At 53.5% G+C, this 17,929-nt stretch overlaps 1 protein-coding gene across 3 annotated transcripts in view; it reads left to right on the top strand.

Annotated features, from left to right (window-relative positions):
* SMARCAD1 (SWI/SNF-related, matrix-associated actin-dependent regulator of chromatin, subfamily a, containing DEAD/H box 1) overlaps positions 1–17,929 on the top strand; it is a 70,588-nt gene that overhangs the window by 1,397 nt on the left and 51,262 nt on the right. For all 3 annotated transcript variants that reach the window (XM_068136769.1, XM_068136768.1, XM_068136770.1), the window contains exons 3-4: positions 14,308–14,482; positions 14,611–14,788. In XM_068136769.1, coding sequence (XP_067992870.1) covers positions 14,308–14,482; positions 14,611–14,788 — 353 coding nt within the window. The remainder of the gene's footprint in view (positions 1–14,307; positions 14,483–14,610; positions 14,789–17,929) is intronic.

Below are 17,929 nucleotides of genomic sequence, written 5' to 3' on the forward strand. Positions count from 1 at the left end.
AACCAAGTGGGAAACCTCCTGATAACTAAGGGAGGAAGGAATTTTTTTGTCCACTTGAGTAAAGAAGCAGCAGTGTAAATGTTGGAAGTACATTATGCTTTCCTATTTATTAATTACCATCCTGAAGACTTACTTCTCACTAATACAGTTTTCCAAAGGCTGAGGGGGAAACCCACAACCTTTCAGTTGTCTTGTAAGTGCTACACTGTGTAGGCTTTAGAGACAAACTCTTAGGCTAATACAATGTGGAATGTCACAGTTAGAATTAAGAAGAAGGAAAACCATTTTGGGTGGACATGGTAAAGAGTTGAGCTCTGCTGCTGGTTCTGTTGCCACTGATGCTGTTTGCTGGACAGATGGGCAGAGTCCAAGGGCATGAGATTGAACACATCCAAGTGCCAGGCTCTGCACATTGGCCACAACAACCCCAGGCAGTGCTACAGGCTGGGGTCAGAGTGGCTGGAGAGTGGCCAGGCAGAGAGGGACCTGGGGGTGCTGATTGATGGTAGGATGAACATGAGCCTGCAGTGTGCCCAGGCACCCCGGAGGGCCAATGGCATCCTGGCCTGCATCAGGAACAGTGTGGCCAGCAGGAGCAGGGAGGTCATTCTGCCCTGAGCTCAGCACTGGTTAGGCCACACTTCGAGTCCTGTGTCCAGTTCTGGGCCCCTCAGTTTAGGAAGGAGGTTGACTTGCTGGAGCGTGTCCAGAGAAGGGCAACAAAGCTGGGGAGGGGCTTGGAGCACAGCCCTATGAGGAGAGGCTGAAGGAGCTGGGGTTGCTTAGCCTGGAGAAGAGGAGGCTCAGGGCAGACCTTATTGCTCTCTCCAACTACCTGAAGGGAGGTTGTGGCCAGGTGGAGGTTGGTCTCTTCTCCCAGGCTACAAGTACCAGAACAAGAGGACACAGTCTCAGGCTGCACTAGGGGAGGTTTAGGCTGGAGGTTAGGAGGAAGTTCTACACAGAGAGAGTGATTGCCCATTGGAATGGGCTGCCTGGGGAGGTGGTGGAGTCACCATCACTGGAGGTGTTCAGGAGGAGACTTGATAGGGTGCTTGGTGCCATGGTTTAGTTGATTAGGTGGTGTTAGATGATAGGTTGGACATGATGATCTTGAAGGTCTCTTCCAACCTGGTTTATTCTGTTTTAATTGCAGTAGTCAAAACTGCCAAGGATCATAGCTCCCCTGTTCTAGATTATGTGCAGCTGTCAGCTGGTGGTGTTAACAGTTTTGTAGTGCTGTTTGTCCTGTTTGCTGGCAATAAATAGCTTGTGGTTTTCAGGAAGATGTGGAAAACTTGCCTGTGTATTAATTTACTGGTTGGTTTGACTGGCACACTAAAGACATGTTGTTTCTGTTAGGAATCATTAGTACTAATAACAACTGGAATGGTTGTCAACTGCAAAATCACATTCACCAGTAGCTGTTCTGTTGCTGAGGGAGGGGAAGGACAGAAATTATTTGTTGTTGATAACTTTATATGTCCTGGAAGTTCCTCTCTGCAACTGCTTGAAGGGAGGTTGTAGCCAGATGGGGGTTGGTCTCTTCGCCCAGGCAACCAGCACCAGAACAAGAGGACACAGTCTCAAGCTGTGCCAGGGGAGGTTCAGGCTGGAGGTGAGGAAAAAGTTCTTCCCAGCAAGAGAGTTGTTAGCCATTGGAATGTGCTGCCCAGGGAGGTGGTGGGGTCCCCATCCCTGGAGGTGTTCAAGAGGGGATTGGATGAGGCAATTGGAGCCATGGTTTAGTTGTCATGAGGTGTTGAGTGACAGGTTGGACTTGATGATCTTTGAGGTCTTTTCCAACCTTAATGATTCTACAATTCTGATACAGATGTCATGATACATTGCTGCTTGGGAGGTCAGACACACTTTATGCATTTAGTTAGCAACGGAGCAACAATACAGAATCTTAGAATGGTCTGGGCTGGAGAGGACCTCCAGAGCTCATCCAGTCCAAGCTCCCTGCAGTCAGCAGGGACATCCCCAACTAGATCAGGTTGCCCAGGGCCTCATCCAGCCCCTCCTTCAATATCTCCAGGGAAGGAGCCTCAACTACCTCTCTGGGCAATCTGGGCAATCAGCTGCACCACAGAGCTTGGTGTCCTCAGTGAAGTTACTGAGAGTGCCTCTCTGCCGCTGTCCATGTCACCTACAAAGATGTTAAACAAGCCTGGTCCCAGTACTGATCCCTGAGGGTCTCCACTTGTCACTGGCCTCCACTTGGCTATTGGCAGCCACCCTTTGGGTCTGGCTGTCAAGCCAGTTCTTTACCCACCAAATGGTTCTTGTTTGCTCTGATTCACTCTCTTGTGTGGTGTGGAACTTAGTAAATGCATGTACCCCCTCCTGAACTGGGAAGACAGTTGTGAAGTAATGATTCAGCTGCTTGTTTTGTGGCTTATTTCTCTGTGCTCTTAATTTCTTGAACTGAGGGACACAATATTCCTCATGCAGCCTCACCAGGGCAGAGTAGAGAGGGTGGAGAACCTCTCTCTGACCTACTAAGCACAGCCCTTTTAGTCCACCCCAGGATGTCATTGACCTTCTTGGCCTCCAGAGCACATTGCTGGCTCATGGTCAACCTCCCATCCACCAGGTCCCCCAGGTCCTTTCCCCCTTCACTACTCTCCAACAGGTCAGTCCCCAACCTATCCTGCTCCATGGAGTTGTTCTTTCCCAGGTGCAAAACTCTCCCCTTGCCCTTGTTGAATTGCATTCGATTTCCCCTTTCCAAACTCTCAGCCTGGCTAAGTCTCCCTGAATGGGAGCACAGCCCTGTGGTGTGTCAGCTGCTCTTCCCAGCTTGGTGTCATCAGCAAATTCAATCACATTTTAAACATTAATCAATGCTTTCTACATCTATAGATGTTAAGTGACAACAGAACATTTGAATCTTGTCTGCAGGGTGTGAGGTACTTAAATGGAAGAGAGGAAGTGAGATGTGATTGCCATCACCTGTCCTCCTAATTAGTGACAGGAAGATAGAAATGTTCTTGCTTTCAGTCCAATAAAGCAGCCAGCTACTTATTGTGTGATTATGGACAAGGTACAAAGATAACAGCTTCTGACAGTGTGTGTTCTCTCCAGTGATAAGCTTTTCTCTCAGAGTATCTTGTATCTTACACAAGAAGCAGTTTGCACTGATTTAACTGAAACTAACTTTCCCTCATGCCCAACACATCATGTGAGGAGAAAAATCCCTTAAATTCCTTCTGAAGGCAGGGCTAGCTGATGTGCAAAATACTGGTCCAAGCAGCAGGAAACCAAAGGAGAGTGTTCTTTGTGTATACAGCAACTAAAAAGATGCTGAAAAGCCTGATGGCATTTTTGTGCTGTTTTCTTGGCAGCACCATGCAGCCATATTGTGTATGTAAAAAGGATTGTCAAGTCAGGCTTCAGGAGCACAGATTGTTCAGTGTCATTTCCCAGAGATTTCTTTGGGTTTCTGCTTTGTCCTGTGTCCTGAAACATGTGTAATGAAAAAATGTGATTGAACCCATGAGGTTCAGCAAGGACAAGTGCAGAGTCCTGCAGCTGGGAAGGAAGAATAAACTGCAGCAGTACAGGCTGGGAGGGGATCTGCTGGAGAGCAGCCCTGGGGAGTGCTAGTGGACAACAAGTTCTGCATGGGACAGCAATGTGCCCTGGGGGCCAAGAAGGCCAATGGGATCCTGGGGGGGCATTCAGAGGAGTGTGTCCAGCAGAGCCAGGGAGGTTCTCCTCCCCCTCTACTCTGCCCTGCTGAGACCTCACCTGGAATATTGCATCCAGCTCTGGGCTCCCCAGTTCAAGAGGGACAGGGATCTGCTGCAGAGAGTCCAAGGGAGTAATGGGACAGAGATTGGAGTCAATACAGCTGACCAATATGATCAAGTATTGTTCCTTTATTGTTCCAGTGTTGCAGGCCTATGGTGCCAGTATAGCACAGGAAAGTAAAGCACAGAAGAGGAAGAGACAGGAAAGGCAGAAGTGCGTAGCGAGGGAACTTGTACAACTTATATAAACTCGGAGAGCCTCCTTGGCATGGCTCCATTGGTTCCCTATGAGTGACCACATGTTGCACTATTACAGATTATTGGTCCAACTACTAATGACACAACAAGGTTGTTGATGCAGGTGCATGTCCTGTTCTTCCAAGATAACTTTCTATGTTTATATCTACCAGTGCCCTGTTTTAGTTACATGCTGCAGGCACAGCACTGTTTTGCTCCACTGCTAGCTGGCTCTGCACTAATGCTGAGCATGACCTACCACCATGTCAGGCTCCAGGCCTGCACTGCCAGATTGCTCACACTGCTCCTCACTGGCATTGCCACAAGGGAGGGCTACAAGGATGCTGAAGGGACTGCAGCACTGCCTGGTGAGGAGAGGCTGAGAGCCCTGGGGCTGGTTAGGCTGGAGGGGAGAAGGCTGAGAGGGATCTGATCAATGTCTATCAATAGCTGAGGGGCAAGAGGGAGGGGACAGGCTCTGCTCAGTTGCACCCTGGGATAGGCCAAGGGGCAATGGATGGAAACTCCAGCAGAGGAGGTTCCACCTCAACATGAGGAGGAACTTCTTCACTGTGAGGGTCCCAGAGCCCTGGAACAGCCTGCCTAGAGAGGTTGTGGAGTCTCCTTCTCTGGACACTTTTCCTCCCTGTCTGGATGTGTTCTTGTGTGACCTGTGCTGGATTCTCTGGTCCTGCTCTGCCAGGGGGGTCGGACTGGATGATCTTTTGAGGTCCCTTCCAACCCCTAACATCCTGTGAGCCTGTGAATCATTTCCTAGAGATTTCTTTAGACTTCTCTTTTGTCATGTGTCCTGAAGTAGGTGCAATGAAAAAATTTGATTGCTTAAATTTCATTCATCCTAGGGGGAAAATGGTGAGGTGCTGTCTCTTGTGTCACTAAACAGTGCTATCCTTTGAGGCTGGTTGGTTGATTTGTTTGTTTTCCCAGAAGGTAGCTTGTTCTGCACACATGATGCTGCTGGTTGCTTTGTGTTGAACCCACATGTGCACTTGAAGAAGCAGTTTGAGGTAGGCCAGGCAGCTTGTAGGCCAGGTCATCTTTGTATGCTTATTCACATTCAGAATTGCACAAGGTACCAGTGACTTGGAAGCCCAGCTGTAGGTAGTAATTCTGAACAGCCCTGAACTGAGGGGGAGAAACCAAGTTATCCCTGAGAGATATCTCTGTGAAGAGTGGCAAAAAGGCATTAGAGGGATTTGCTGCAATATGGGGTAAAAATCACAGAATCAACAAGGCTGGAAAAGACCTCAGAGATCAAGTCCAACCTATCACCCAACACCATCTAATCAACTAAACCATGGCAACAAGTGCCTCATCCAGTTTTTCAGGGACAGTGACTCCACCTCCTCCCCAGGCAGCACATTCCAATGGCCAATCTCTCTTTCTGGGAAGAATTTCTTCCTCACATCATCCAGCCTAAACCTCCCCTGGGGCAGCTTGAGACTGTGTCCTCTTGTTGTGGTGCTGGTTGCCTGAGAGAAGAGACCAACCCCCACCTGGCTACAACCTCCCTTCAGGGAGTTGTAGAGAGCAAGAAGGTCTCCCTTGAGTCTCCTCTTCTCCAGGCTAAGCAACCCCAGCTCCCTCAGCCTCTCCTCAGAGGGTTGTGCTGCAGGTTGCTCAGTAATGCACAGAGTTGGTTTCTTTTAGTCTGTTAAGTAAACAGTGAAGCTGTCTTCTTAACTTTTAGTGAGGTATTGTTAATCCCATAAAGAGCTTGGTGACTGGAACTGTAGGAATGGAGCAGAGCTGTGTTAGAGCTACACAAACCACAATAATTACAAAAATGAAATCCCAAAGGAGCTTTGTATTCAAAAAGCATGCTTACAAAGCCTCACCAATGAACGGAAGTAAAGGTGGGAGAGGAAATTAGAATCATAGAATCACAGAATCAGTCAGGGTTGGAAGGGAGCACAAGGATCATCTAGTTCCAACCCCCCTGCCATGGGCAGGGACACCCCACACTAGATCAGGCTGCCCAGAGCCTCATCCAGCCTGGTCTTAAACACCTCCAGGGATGGGGCCTCAACCACCTCCCCGGACAACCCATTCCAGGGCTTCACCACCCTCATGGCTCTGCATTCACAGGCTCTCAGGATGTTAGGGGTTGGAAGGCACCTCAAAAGATCATCCAGTCCAAGCCCCCTGCCAGAGCAGGACCACAGAATCTAGAGCAGGTCACACATCCAGATAGGCCTTGAATGTCTCCAGGGAAGGAGACTCTACAACCTCTCTGGGCAGCCTATTCTGGTGCTCTGTGGCCCTCACAATGAAGAAGTTCTTCCTCATGTTGAGGTGGAACCTCCTATGCTGTAGTTTATCCATTGCCCCTTGTCCTCTCGCAGGTGAGCAGAGCCTGTCCCCTCCCTCTTGACCCCCAGCCCTCAGCTATTGATAGACATTGATCAGATCCCTCTCAGTCTTCTCTTCTCCAGACTGAAAAACCCCAGGGCTCTCAGCCTCTCCTCATAGGGCATGTGCTCCAGGTACCTGCTTCCCTAAGCTTGTAGTGAGTATGATTTAAGATGTTCAAGGTGAACTGATTGCAAGAGCAGTTGGAGCTGTACCTTTACTGTCTAAACCAGACCAAGTGTTTGCTCTAATGTTCAAACCCCCTTTGAATACCTTCATCCATAACTGAACACTGTCTCCATGTAATCATAGATGGCTTGATTGAGTTATTCTCATGGAGTCTCTTTGTATCCTAGCAAAAATCAGTAATTGCTGGACTTTTTGTTCTCTGTCTCTCCAGTTAGGGATATTTCTGTGTTTTCTTACTTCTAGCCTTGCACTCTGGTCTCAGGACTGCAGCCATTTCCTAATAGTCCTTTCTAATTGCTTATAATGAAATTCTGCCTCCAATAATTACATGCTCTGGCCTGGACAGGTGCATTCTGTGCTGGGTTAAGAACTGGCTGGAGGAACAGGGCAAGAGAGTGGCAGTGAATGGTGCCACTGCCAGTTGGCAGCCAGTCACTGGTGGTGTCCCCCGGGGATCAGTGTTGGGCCCAATCCTCTTCAGTATCTTTATTGATCATCTGGATGAGGGCACTGAGTCCATCATCAGTAAGTCTGCAGATGACACCAAGCTGGGGGCAGGAGTTGATCTGTTAGAGGGTTGAAGGGCTCTGCAGGGGGACCTTGCCAGGCTGGACAGATGGGCAGAGGCCAAGGGCAGGAGATTGAACACATCCAAGTGCCAGGTTCTACACATTGGCCACAAAAACCCCATGCAGTGCTACAGGCTGGGGTCAGAGTGGCTGAGAGCAGCCAGGCAGAGAGGGACCTGGGGGGACTGGTGGACAGCAGCTGAACATAAGCCAGCAGTGTGCCCAGGTGGCCAAGAAGGCCAAGGGCATCCTGGCCTGCACCAGGAAGAGTGTGGCCAGCAGGAGCAGGGAAGTCATTCTGCCCTGTGCTCAGCACTGGTTAGGCCACACCTTGAGTCCTGTGTCCAGTTCTGGGCTCCTCAGTGTAGGAAAGATGTTGAGTTGCTGGAAGGTGTCCAGAGATGGGCAACAAAGCTGGGGAGGGGTCTGGAGCACAGCCCTGTGAGGAGAGGCTGAGGGAGCTGGGGTTGCTTAGCCTGGAGAAGAGGAGGCTCAGGGGAGACCTTCTTGCTGTCTCCAACTCCCTGAAGGGAGGTTGTAGCCAGGTGAGGGTTGGTCTCTTCTCCGAGGCACCAAGCACCAGGACAAGAGGACACAGTCTCAAGCTGTGCCAGGGGAGGTTTAGGCTGGAGGTGAGGAGAAAGTTCTTCCCAGAGAGAGTTGTTAGCCATTGGAATGTGCTGCTCAGGGAGGTGGTGGAGTCACCATCCCTGGATGTGTTCAAGAAGGGATTGGATGTGGCACTTGGTGCTATGGTCTAGTGGGCATGAGGTGTTGGGTGACAGATCGGACTTGATCTTTGAGGTCTTTTCCAACCTTGTTGATCCTATGACTCTATTTGGTGCTTTCCCCTTTCAAACCAGTATCACCAGGTAGCCTCCTGTTAGGAAACTCCTTGTACTTCAAGGCTTGGGTTTTATTTTGCTTCCATTGAAAGCTACCACAGTGAGTTATTGCCAATTTGTTTTCTGCAAGGTTTCCCCACAGCTGTCATGCTCTCTGCTCTATGTGTTGTCCTTCCCCTTTTCAGCCTCCAGGGTTCATAATTTGTCTGGTCTTAAACAAAATCACTCAGCTTACCAGCTACTCTGTCTTGGCAGCAGGGAAGTGTAAAAGTGGGAAAGGATTAGAAAGGAATGAAGTCTTGAATGTGTGGTTGTCATGGGTTGCATTGAGTCTGCTGATGTGCATTCAGTACCATGCTGCCTTCTGTAAGGGACTGGAAATTATACATAGATTATAGAATGATCCAGGCCAGAAGGGACCTCCAAAGCTCATCCAGTCCAAGCCCCTCTGCAGTCAGCAGGGACATCCCCAACTGGATCAGGTTGCCCAGGGCCTTGTCAAGCCTCACCTTCAGTATCTCCAGGGAAGGAGCCTCAACCACCTCCCTGGGCAATCTCTACCAGGGTTCCACCACCCTCATAATAAAGAATTTGTTCCTAACATCCAATCTCAATCTGCTCTGCTCTAGTTTGAAGCCATTGTCCCTGGTCCTGTCCCTGCAGGCCTTTGCAAACAGTCTCTCTCCATCCTTCCTGTAGCCCCCTTCAGGTACTGGCAGGCTGCTATTAGGTCTCCCTGGAGCCTCCTCTTCTCCAGGCTGAACACCCCCAGTTCCCTCAGCCTGGCCTCATAGCAGAGGTGCTCCAACCCCCTGATCATTTTCATGTCCCTCCTCTGGACTCTCTTCATCAGACCCCAAGTGAAGCACTGCATCCAGTTCTGGAGCCCCTATTACAGGAAGGATCTGGAGGTGCTGGAAGGTGTCGAGAGAAGGGCCTTGAGGATGGGCAGAGGCTGGAGCTGCTCTGCTATGGAGACAGACTGAGGGAGTGGGGGCTGTTCAGTCTGGAGAAGAGAAGGTTCTGAGGAGACCTTCTTGTGGCCTTCCAGTGTCTGAAGAGGGCTCCAAGAAAGCTGGGGAGGGACTTTTGAGGGTGTCAGGGAGTGACAGGACTGGGGGGATGGAGCAAAACTAGAAACGGGTAGATTCAGATTGGCTGTGAGGAAGAAGTTGTTCCCCATGAGGGTGGTGAGAGCCTGGCACAGGTTGCCCAGGGAGGTGGTGGCAGCCTCCTGCCTGGAGGTTTTTGCAGCCAGGCTGGATGTGGCTGTGAGCAACCTGCTGTAGTGTGAGGTGTCCCTGCCCATGGCAGGGGTATTGGATCTGGCTGATCCTTGAGGTCCCTTCCAACCTTGATGATTCTATGATTCTCTGTCCTTCCTGTATTGAGAGCTCCAGCCCTGTACACAGTACCCCAGATGAGGTCTCAGCAGAGCAGAGCAAAGTGTCAGAATCACCTCTCTGGCTCTGCTGGCAATGCTGCTTTGGATGCAGCCCAGGCTGTGATTTGCCTTCTCTGCTGCAAGCTCACCCTGCCTGCACCTGTCCAGCTTCTCATCCACCAGCACCCCCAAGTCCTTTTCCTCAGGGCTGCTTTCTAACCTTTCATCCCCAGGTCTGTATTGATAGTGGCTCAGCATTGGTGGGAGGAACGTTTGAGCCACAGGGTGCTTGGCCTTTGCTCCCTGGGGTTGGACTTGATGATCTTTGAGGTCTCTTCCAACCTTGGTGATACTCTGTGTGTGTGACTGAGTGACTCCAGGACCCAGGGGACTCCCCAGTGCCAGGCTGTGGGAGGTAATGTGGCCATTTATAGCAACAGTGTGAAGCTGTAGAAGGTGCCACAGTATGGGGCAGGGAGAATTGCCTGCTAGGGAGGGAATTTGCTGATCTGGGGAGAGGTTGTTAAGTGACCTGGGGGTGCTGGTTGACAGTCAGTCAAATAGGAGTCAGCAGTGCCCACGTGGCCAAGAAAGCCAATGGCATCCTGGCTTGGCTCAGAAACAGGGTGGGCAGCAGGGACAGGAGGTGATCACCCCCCTGTGCTCAGCACTGGGAGGCCACATCTTGAGTGCTGTGTTCAGTTCTGGGCCCCTCACTACCAGAGGGACATTGAGGTGCTGGAGTGTGTCCAGGGAAAAGCAATGAGGCTGGAGAAGGGCCTGGAGCACCTGGGCTGTGAGGAGGAGCTGAGGGAGCTGGGGGTGTTCAGTGTGGAGGAGGCTGAGGGAGACCTCATTGCTCTCTACAGCTCCCTGAAGGGAGGTTGGAGCAAGGAGGGAGCAGCCTCTGCTCTTTGTTGGCAAGGGATAGGAGCAGAGGAAATGGTTCCAAGCTGCAGCAGGGGAGGTTCAGGCTGGATGCTAGGAAATATTTCTTCCCAGAGAGGGCTCTCAGCCATGGGAATGTTCTGCCCAGGGCAGTGCTGGAGTCACCATCCCTGGAGGTGTTGAAGCAGTGTGTGGAGCTGGTGCTTAGGGACATGGTTTAGTGTTGAGCCTTGAGTGCTGGGTGGAAGGTTGGACTGGATGAGCTTGGAGGTCTCTCCCAGCTGGCTGTTGTCTGAGATTCATGACTAGTTCAGGTATTGCATGACCAGACTGGCTGGCTGTGCTTTTTGCTGCCTTACAAGGATATTAAGAACTGCCAAGCTGCTGCATGGCAGTGCATGTGTAGTAAGCCAATCTTGCAAATGTCACTGAAGCTGGTATGTCAGTGATGAGAGATTTTCACAGTCACATGTCCTGATTATGTATAGAGTCTGTCTATTTTGATGCTTCATGGATAACACAAAGCATGTTTCACAGGCTCACAGGGTGTTAGGAGTTGGAAGGGACCTCCAGAGATCTTCCAGTCCGACCCCTCTGCAAGAGCAGGACCATAGAATCCAGCACAGGTCACACAGGAACACATCCAGACAGGGCTGGAAAGGCTCCAGAGAAGGAGACTCCACAACCTCTCTGGGCAGCCTGTTCCAGTGCTCTGGGACCCTCACAGTGAGGAAGTTCTTCCTCATGTTGAGGTGGAACCTCCTGTGCTGGAGTTTACATCCACCTTTAATCATCTTGGTAGCCCTCCCTTGGACTCTCTCCAGCAGATCCCTGTCCCTCCTGAACACAGGAGCCCAGAGCTGGATGCAATATTCCAGGTGTGGCCTCAGCAGGGCAGAGTAGAGGGGGAGGAGAACCTCCCTGGATCTGCTGGACACACTCCTCTGAATGCCCCCCAGGGTCCCATTGTCCCATGCAGAACTTGTTGTCCACCAGCACTCCCAGCTCCTTCCCCTCAGGGCTGCTCTCCAGCAGATCCCCTCCCAGCCTGTACTGCTGCAGTTTATTCTTCCTTCCCAGGTGCAGGACTCTGCACTTCTCCTTGTTGAACCTCCTGAGGTTCCTCTCTGCCCAGCTCTCAGTCTGTCCAAGTCTCTGAACGGCCTCACAGCCTTCAGGTGTCTCAGCCAAGCCTCCCAGTTTGGTACCATCAGCAAACTTGCTGAGCAGACTCTGTCTGTCTGTCTCCTCATCGATGTCATTGGTGAAGATGTTGAACAGGACTGAACTCAGCACTGATCCCTGGGGGACTCCATTGGTTACAGCTCTCCAGCTGGACCTGGCACCACTGCCCACCACTCTTTGCACTCTATTTAGCAACAAGTTCCTAATCCATCTCACTGTTGTTAAGAATTGTCCAGGGCATAATGCAGAAAAGATTGGCTACATAGATGGTCTAAGAGTTGCAACTCACCTGTCCAGCTGCTTGGCTTAGCTGTCTGATTCTCTGCAGTTTGTAGGGGTGTGTGAAAGTGCAGGGCAGGACAGCCATCCTCCCCAGCTCACCCGTGACCTCAGCTGGGACATGGACGGACCAGCCATTGCGCTGTACACCTAGAACAAAAAGAGATGGTCAAGACTCAGTTATTTGGGATGTTTGGGGGGGAAATTTCTCCCCACCTGGAGTACTGTGTTCAGACCTGGGTCCCACAGCTTTAAAAACCCCACAGTAAAGCATGTCCAGATGAGACCATGAAGATGATCAGGAGCCAGAGCCTCTCTCCAGTAAGGACAGACTGTTGCAGCTGGGGTTGTTCAGCCTGGAGAAGGGAAGGTTCTGGGGAGACCTTACTGTGGCCTTCCAATATCTGAAGGGGGTCTGCAGGAAAGATGGGGAGGGACTTTTTATCAGGGAGTGTGGTGATAGAGTGAGAGGTGAACTGAAAGAGGGGAGATTTAAATCAGGTGTTTGGAAGAAATCCTTTGTTGTGAAGCTGGTGAGGCACTGGAACCAGCTGGCCAGAGAAGTTGTGGATACCCCAGCCATGCTCAAGGCCAGGCTGGACAGGACTTTGAGCAGCCTGCTCTAATGGAGGATGTCTGCCCATGGCTAGGGGGTGAAAACTGGGGTCCCTTCCAACTGAAACCATTCTGTGATTCTCTGGAGCTGGGCATCCTTCCCACATCTGTGCTGCTGTTGGTCAGAAAATCAGTGCTGTGTTCCTGGGCTAGGCCCTGTGCTGCTTGATGTTCTTGCTGAGGCTCAGGGGTGACCTCATTGCCCTCTACAACTACCTGAGAGGTGGTTGTAGCCAGGAAGGGGTTGGTCTCTTCTCCCAGGCACCCAGCACCAGAACAAGGGGACACAGTCTCAAGCTGTGCCAGGGGAAGTTTAGGCTGGAGGTGAGGAGAAAGTTCCTCACTGAGAGAGTTGTTAGCCATTGGGATGTGCTGCCCAGGGAGGTGGTGGAGTCCCCATCCCTGGAGGTGTTCAAGAGGGGATTGGATGTGGCACTTGGTGCCATGGTCTAGTCATGAGGTCTGTGGTGACAGGTTGGATTTGATGATCTTTGAGGTCTCTTCCAACCTTGGTGATACTGTGATACTGTAACACTGGTGTTGCCTTGTGCAAAGCTATCAAGATAAGGAGGTCATCAGTCAGCCCTAGATTACACCACTCCCGTTTCCATCCATGTTTTGATCCGCACAGAAGCAGTTTGGAGAATTTGACTGATTAACAATTTCTCCAAAACTAAGTGTTGATAAGTGGTTATGAATTTGAAATACATGGGCTCTAAACTCTGTAGTATTAGAAACTGTTTGATGGCTGAGGGCTGAGGAGTTTTTGCTAGGTAGGTTACCACTTCAAGGAATACCATTTGGGAGGTTCTCCTCCCCCTCTGCTCTGCACAGAGCTGGGGGGGAGCGGGAAAGGAGCCCCCACAGAGCGGGGAGCAGGAAAGGAGCCCCCCACAGAGCAGGGTCAGTGGGAAAGGAGCCCCCACAGAGTGGGGAGCAGGAAAGGAGCCCCCCACAGAGCAGGGTCAGTGGGAAAGGAGCCCCCACAGAGTGGGGAGCAGGAAAGGAGCCCCCCACAGAGCAGGGTCAGTGGGAAAGGAGCCCCCACAGAGTGGGGAGCAGGAAAGGAGCCCCCCACAGAGCGGGGTCAGTGGGAAAGGAGCCCCCACGGGGGGGGGAGCAGGAAAGGAGCCCCCCACAGAGCGGGGTCAGTGGGAAAGGAGCCCCCACAGAGCAGGGGGAGCGGGAAAGGAGCTCCCCACAGAGCAGGGTCAGCGGGAAAGGAGCCCCACAGAGGGGGGGGGGAGCGGGAAAGGAGCCCCCCACAGAGCAGGGTCAGCAGGAAAGGAGCCCCACAGAGTGGGGGGGGGAGCGGGAAAGGCCCCACCTGGAGTATTGCATCCAGCTCTGGGCTCCCCAGTTCAGGAGGGACAGGGATCTGCTGGAGAGAGTCCAAGGGAGGGCTGCAAGGATGCTGAAGGGGCTGCAGCACTGCCTGGTGAGAGGCTGAGAGCCCTGGGGCTGTTTGGCCTGGGGGGCAGAAGACTGAGAGGGGATCTGAGCAATGTCTATCAGGAAGGAATGGACAGGGACAGCCTCATTTCACTTGTTACCTGTGATAGGACAAAGGGCAATGAATGAAAACTGCAGCAGAGTAACTTCCACCTCAACATGAGGAGGAACTTCCTCACTGTGAGGGTCTCAGAGCCCTGGAGCAGGCTGCCCAGAGAGGTTGTGGAGTCTCCTTCTCTGGAGCCTTCCCAGCCCTGTCTGGATGTGTTCCTGTGTGACCTGTGCTGGATTCTATGGTCCTGCTCTGGCAGGGGGCTTGGACTTGAAGATCTCTGGAGGTCCCTTCCAACCCCTAGCACCCTGTGAGGCTGTGGTTTGCAGGGATTTCCCATGCATAAGTTCTGTTTGAATGGTTGCTGTGTCTAAGGAAGGTGTCGTAGCTATCTGACGCTGTGACTACAGCTAAATGCCTGAAGTTGGCCATTTGAAGTCATTGCCTGCTGTCTTTTCTCCTCTTGAAATGCCTTCCACAGGGCACTCAGCCATCCCAGAAACCCCTGAAGCCAAGAGGACAAAGAAGGAATGTTATTTCAAGCCTCAGAAACGGGTCCGGTTCCTAGGCGTGTCCTCAGACAGCGACGACGAGCCGCCGAGAAACCGCCGTCCTGCCAGGGGCAAGAGGACCCCCCGGAGAAATGCAGTTGTAATGTATGCTTTAAGCTACTCCCCTGTCCCCTGCTCCTGGTGATTTTGCTTTACAGCAGTGTGCTGGTGGAGTAAAACACTCATAGGCCAAAAATAAACCACTGTTGTTCTCCTCCCCCTGTGTGTCGCAGGTCTGAACAATCTTCATCATCCTCAGACTCTGAAGATGAGCTCTCAGACCTGGCCTATGAAAATGGTGGGGCTCAGCTGCCAGAAGGGAAGAGGGATGTGGAAGATGACATCAGGGATGCAAAGCTGCAAACACTGAAGGAGCTTTTTCCCCAAAGAAGTGACAAAGATTTATTACAAGTAATAATAATCTCCCCCCCCCCCCGCCGCACTCTGTGGGGGGCTCCTTTCCCGCTCCCCCCCAGCTCTGTGTGGGGCTCCTTTCCCGCTCCCCCCCCCCGCTCTGTGGGGGCTCCTTTCCCACTCCCCGCTCTGTGGGGGGCTCCTTTCCCGCTGACCCTGCTCTGTGGGGGGCTCCTTTCCCACTCCCCGCTCTGTGGGGGGCTCCTTTCCCGCTGACCCCGCTCTGTGGGGGGCTCCTTTCCCACTGACCCCGCTCTGTGGGGCTCCTTTCCCGCTCCCCCCCCGCTCTGTGGGGGGCTCCTTTCCCGCTGCCCCCACTCTGGGGGGTGCTCCTTTCCCGCTGCCCCCGCTGCTGGGGGTGCTCCTTTCCCGCTCCCCCCCAGCTCTGTGGGGCTCCTTTCCCGCTCCCCCCCCCCCACTCTGTGGGGCTCCTTTCCTGCTCCCCCTGCCGCTGGGGGTGCTCCTTTCCCGCTCCCCGCTCTGTGGGGGGCTCCTTTCCCGCTCCCCCCCGCTCTGTGGGGCTCCTTTCCCACTCCCCGCTCTGTGGGGGGCTCCTTTCCCGCTGCCCCTGCTCTGTGGGGGGCTCCTTTCCCGCTCCCCCCCTGCTCTGTGGGGGGCTCCTTTCCCGCTGCCCCTGCTCTGTGGGGGGCTCCTTTCCCGCTGCCCCCCGCTCTGTGGGGCTCCTTTCCCTCTCCCCGCTCTGTGGGGCTCCTTTCCCTCTCCCCGCTCTGCGGGGCTCCTTTCCCGCTCCCCCCCCCCGCTCTGTGGGGGCTCCTTTCCCACTCCCCCTGGCTCTGTGGGGCTCCTTTCCCGCTCCCCCCCCCCGCTCTGTGGGGGGCTCCTTTCCCGCTCCCCCCCCCCGCTCTGTGGGGGGCTCCTTTCCCGCTGCCCCTGCTCTGTGGGGCTCCTTTCCCACTGCCCCTGCTCTGTGGGGCTCCTTTCCCGCTCCCCCCCCCCGCTCTGTGGGGCTCCTTTCCCACTGCCCCTGCTCTGTGGGGCTCCTTTCCCGCTCCCCCCCCCCGCTCTGTGGGGCTCCTTTCCCGCTCGCCCCCCTCTCTGTGGGGCTCCTTTCCCGCTCCCCCCCCCTCTCTGTGGGGCTCCTTTCCCGCTCCCCCCCCCCCGCTCTGTGGGGCTCCTTTCCCGCTCCCCCCCCTCTCTGTGGGGCTCCTTTCCCGCTCCCCCCCCCTCTCTGTGGGGCTCCTTTCCCGCTCCCCCCCCCTCTCTGTGGGGGGCTCCTTTCCCGCTCCCCCCGCTCTGTGGGGCTCCTTTCCCGCTCCCCCCCCGCTCTGTGGGGGGCTCCTTTCCCGCTCCCTCCCCCTCTGTGGGGGGCTCCTTTCCCGCTCCCCCCCCCCGCTCTGTGGGGGGCTTCTTTCTCACTCCCCCTCGCTCTGTGGGGGGCTCCTTTCCCGCTGACCCCGCTCTGTGGGGGGCTCCTTTCCCGCTCCCCCCCCCACTCTGTGGGGCTCCTTTCCTGCTCCCCCTGCCGCTGGGGGGGCTCCTTTCCCCACTCCCCCCTGCTGTGGCTCCACACAGAAAGAAGGTTATCAGGAAGTGGTTATCAGGAAGAAGGTTATCAGGATCAGGTTATCAGGTGTGATCCGCGTGGATTTACCAAGGGGAAATCATGTTTGACCAACCTGATAGCATTCTATGATGCCCTAAGGGAATGGGTAGCTGCAGGCAGACCAGTGTGTGTATTCTACCGTGGCCTTAGTAAGGCTTTTGACACTGTGTCCCATAGCATCCTTGTGAGCAAGATCAGGAAGTGTGGACAAGGCCAATAGGGTCCTGGGCTGCATTCAGAGGAGTGTGTCCAGCAGATTCAGGGAGGTTCTCCTCCTCCTCCTCCTCCTCCTCCTCCTCCTCCTCTAATCTGTCAGGGTGAGACCTCACCTGGAATATTGCATCCAGCTCTGGGCTCCTGTGTTCAGGAGGGACAGGGATCTGCTGGAGAGAGTCCAAGGGAGGGCTACAAGGATGTTGAAGGGACTGCAGCACTGCCTGGTGAGGAGAGGCTGAGAGCCCTGGGGGTGTTTAGTCTGGAGAGGAGAAGGCTGAGAGGGGATCTGACCAATGTCTATCAATATCTGAGGGCTGGGGGTCAGAAAGGAAGGGACAGGCTCTGCTCAATTGCACCCTGGGATAGGATAAGGGGCAATGGGTATAAACTATAGAACAGGAACATCCACCTCAATGGGAGTAAGAACTACTTCTCTGTGAGTGTCACAGAGCACTGGAACAGGCTGCCCAGAGAGTTGTGGAGTCTCCTCTGAAGACTTTCAGGATCCTACTGAATACAGAATAAACCAGGCTGGAAAAGGCCTTTGAGATCATCAAGTCCAACCTATCACCCAGCACCATCTATTCAACCATGGCACCAAGTGCCTCATCCTGTCTCTTTTTACACACTTCCAGTGATAGTGACTCCACCACCTTTCTGGGCAGCACATTCCAATGGCCAATCTCTCTTGCTGGGAAGAATTTCTTCCTCACCTCCAGCCTAAACCTCCCCTGGCACAGCTTGAGACTGTGTCCTCTTGTTCTGGTGCTGGTTGCCTGGGAGAAGAGCCCAACCCCCACCTGGCTACAACCTCCCTTCAGGGAGTTGGAGACAGCAAGAAGGTCTCCCCTGAGCCTCCTCTTCTGCAGGCTAAGCAACCCCAGCTCCCTCAGCCTCTCCTCACAGGGCTGTGCTCCAGACCCCTCCCCAGCTTTGTTGCCCTTCTCTGGACACCTTCCAGCATCTCAACATCTTTCCTAAACTGAGTAGCCCAGAACTGGACACAGGACTCAAGGTGTGGCCTAACCAGTGCTGAGCACAGGGCAGAATGACTTCCCTGCTCCTACTGGCCACACTGTTCCTAATGCAGGTCAGGATGCCATTGGCCCTCTTGGCCACCTGTGCACACTGCAGGCTCATGTTCAGCTGCTGTCCACCAGTCCCCCCAGGTCCCTTTCTGCCTGGCTGCTCTCCAGCCACTCTGTCCCCAGCCTGCAGTGCTGCCTGGGGTTGTTGTGGCCACAGTGTACAACCTGGCAGTCTGAACACATCTATCTCATGCATTCCTGTGTAACCTATGCTAAATTCCGTGGCCCTGCTCTGGCAGGGGGGTTGGGTGATGTCTGGTGGTCCCTTCC

Source organism: Melanerpes formicivorus, unplaced genomic scaffold (assembly GCF_026170545.1).
Source record: "Melanerpes formicivorus ecotype bairdi unplaced genomic scaffold, bMelFor1.0.p_v2 SCAF_4, whole genome shotgun sequence".
Classification (NCBI taxonomy): domain Eukaryota; kingdom Metazoa; phylum Chordata; class Aves; order Piciformes; family Picidae; genus Melanerpes; species Melanerpes formicivorus.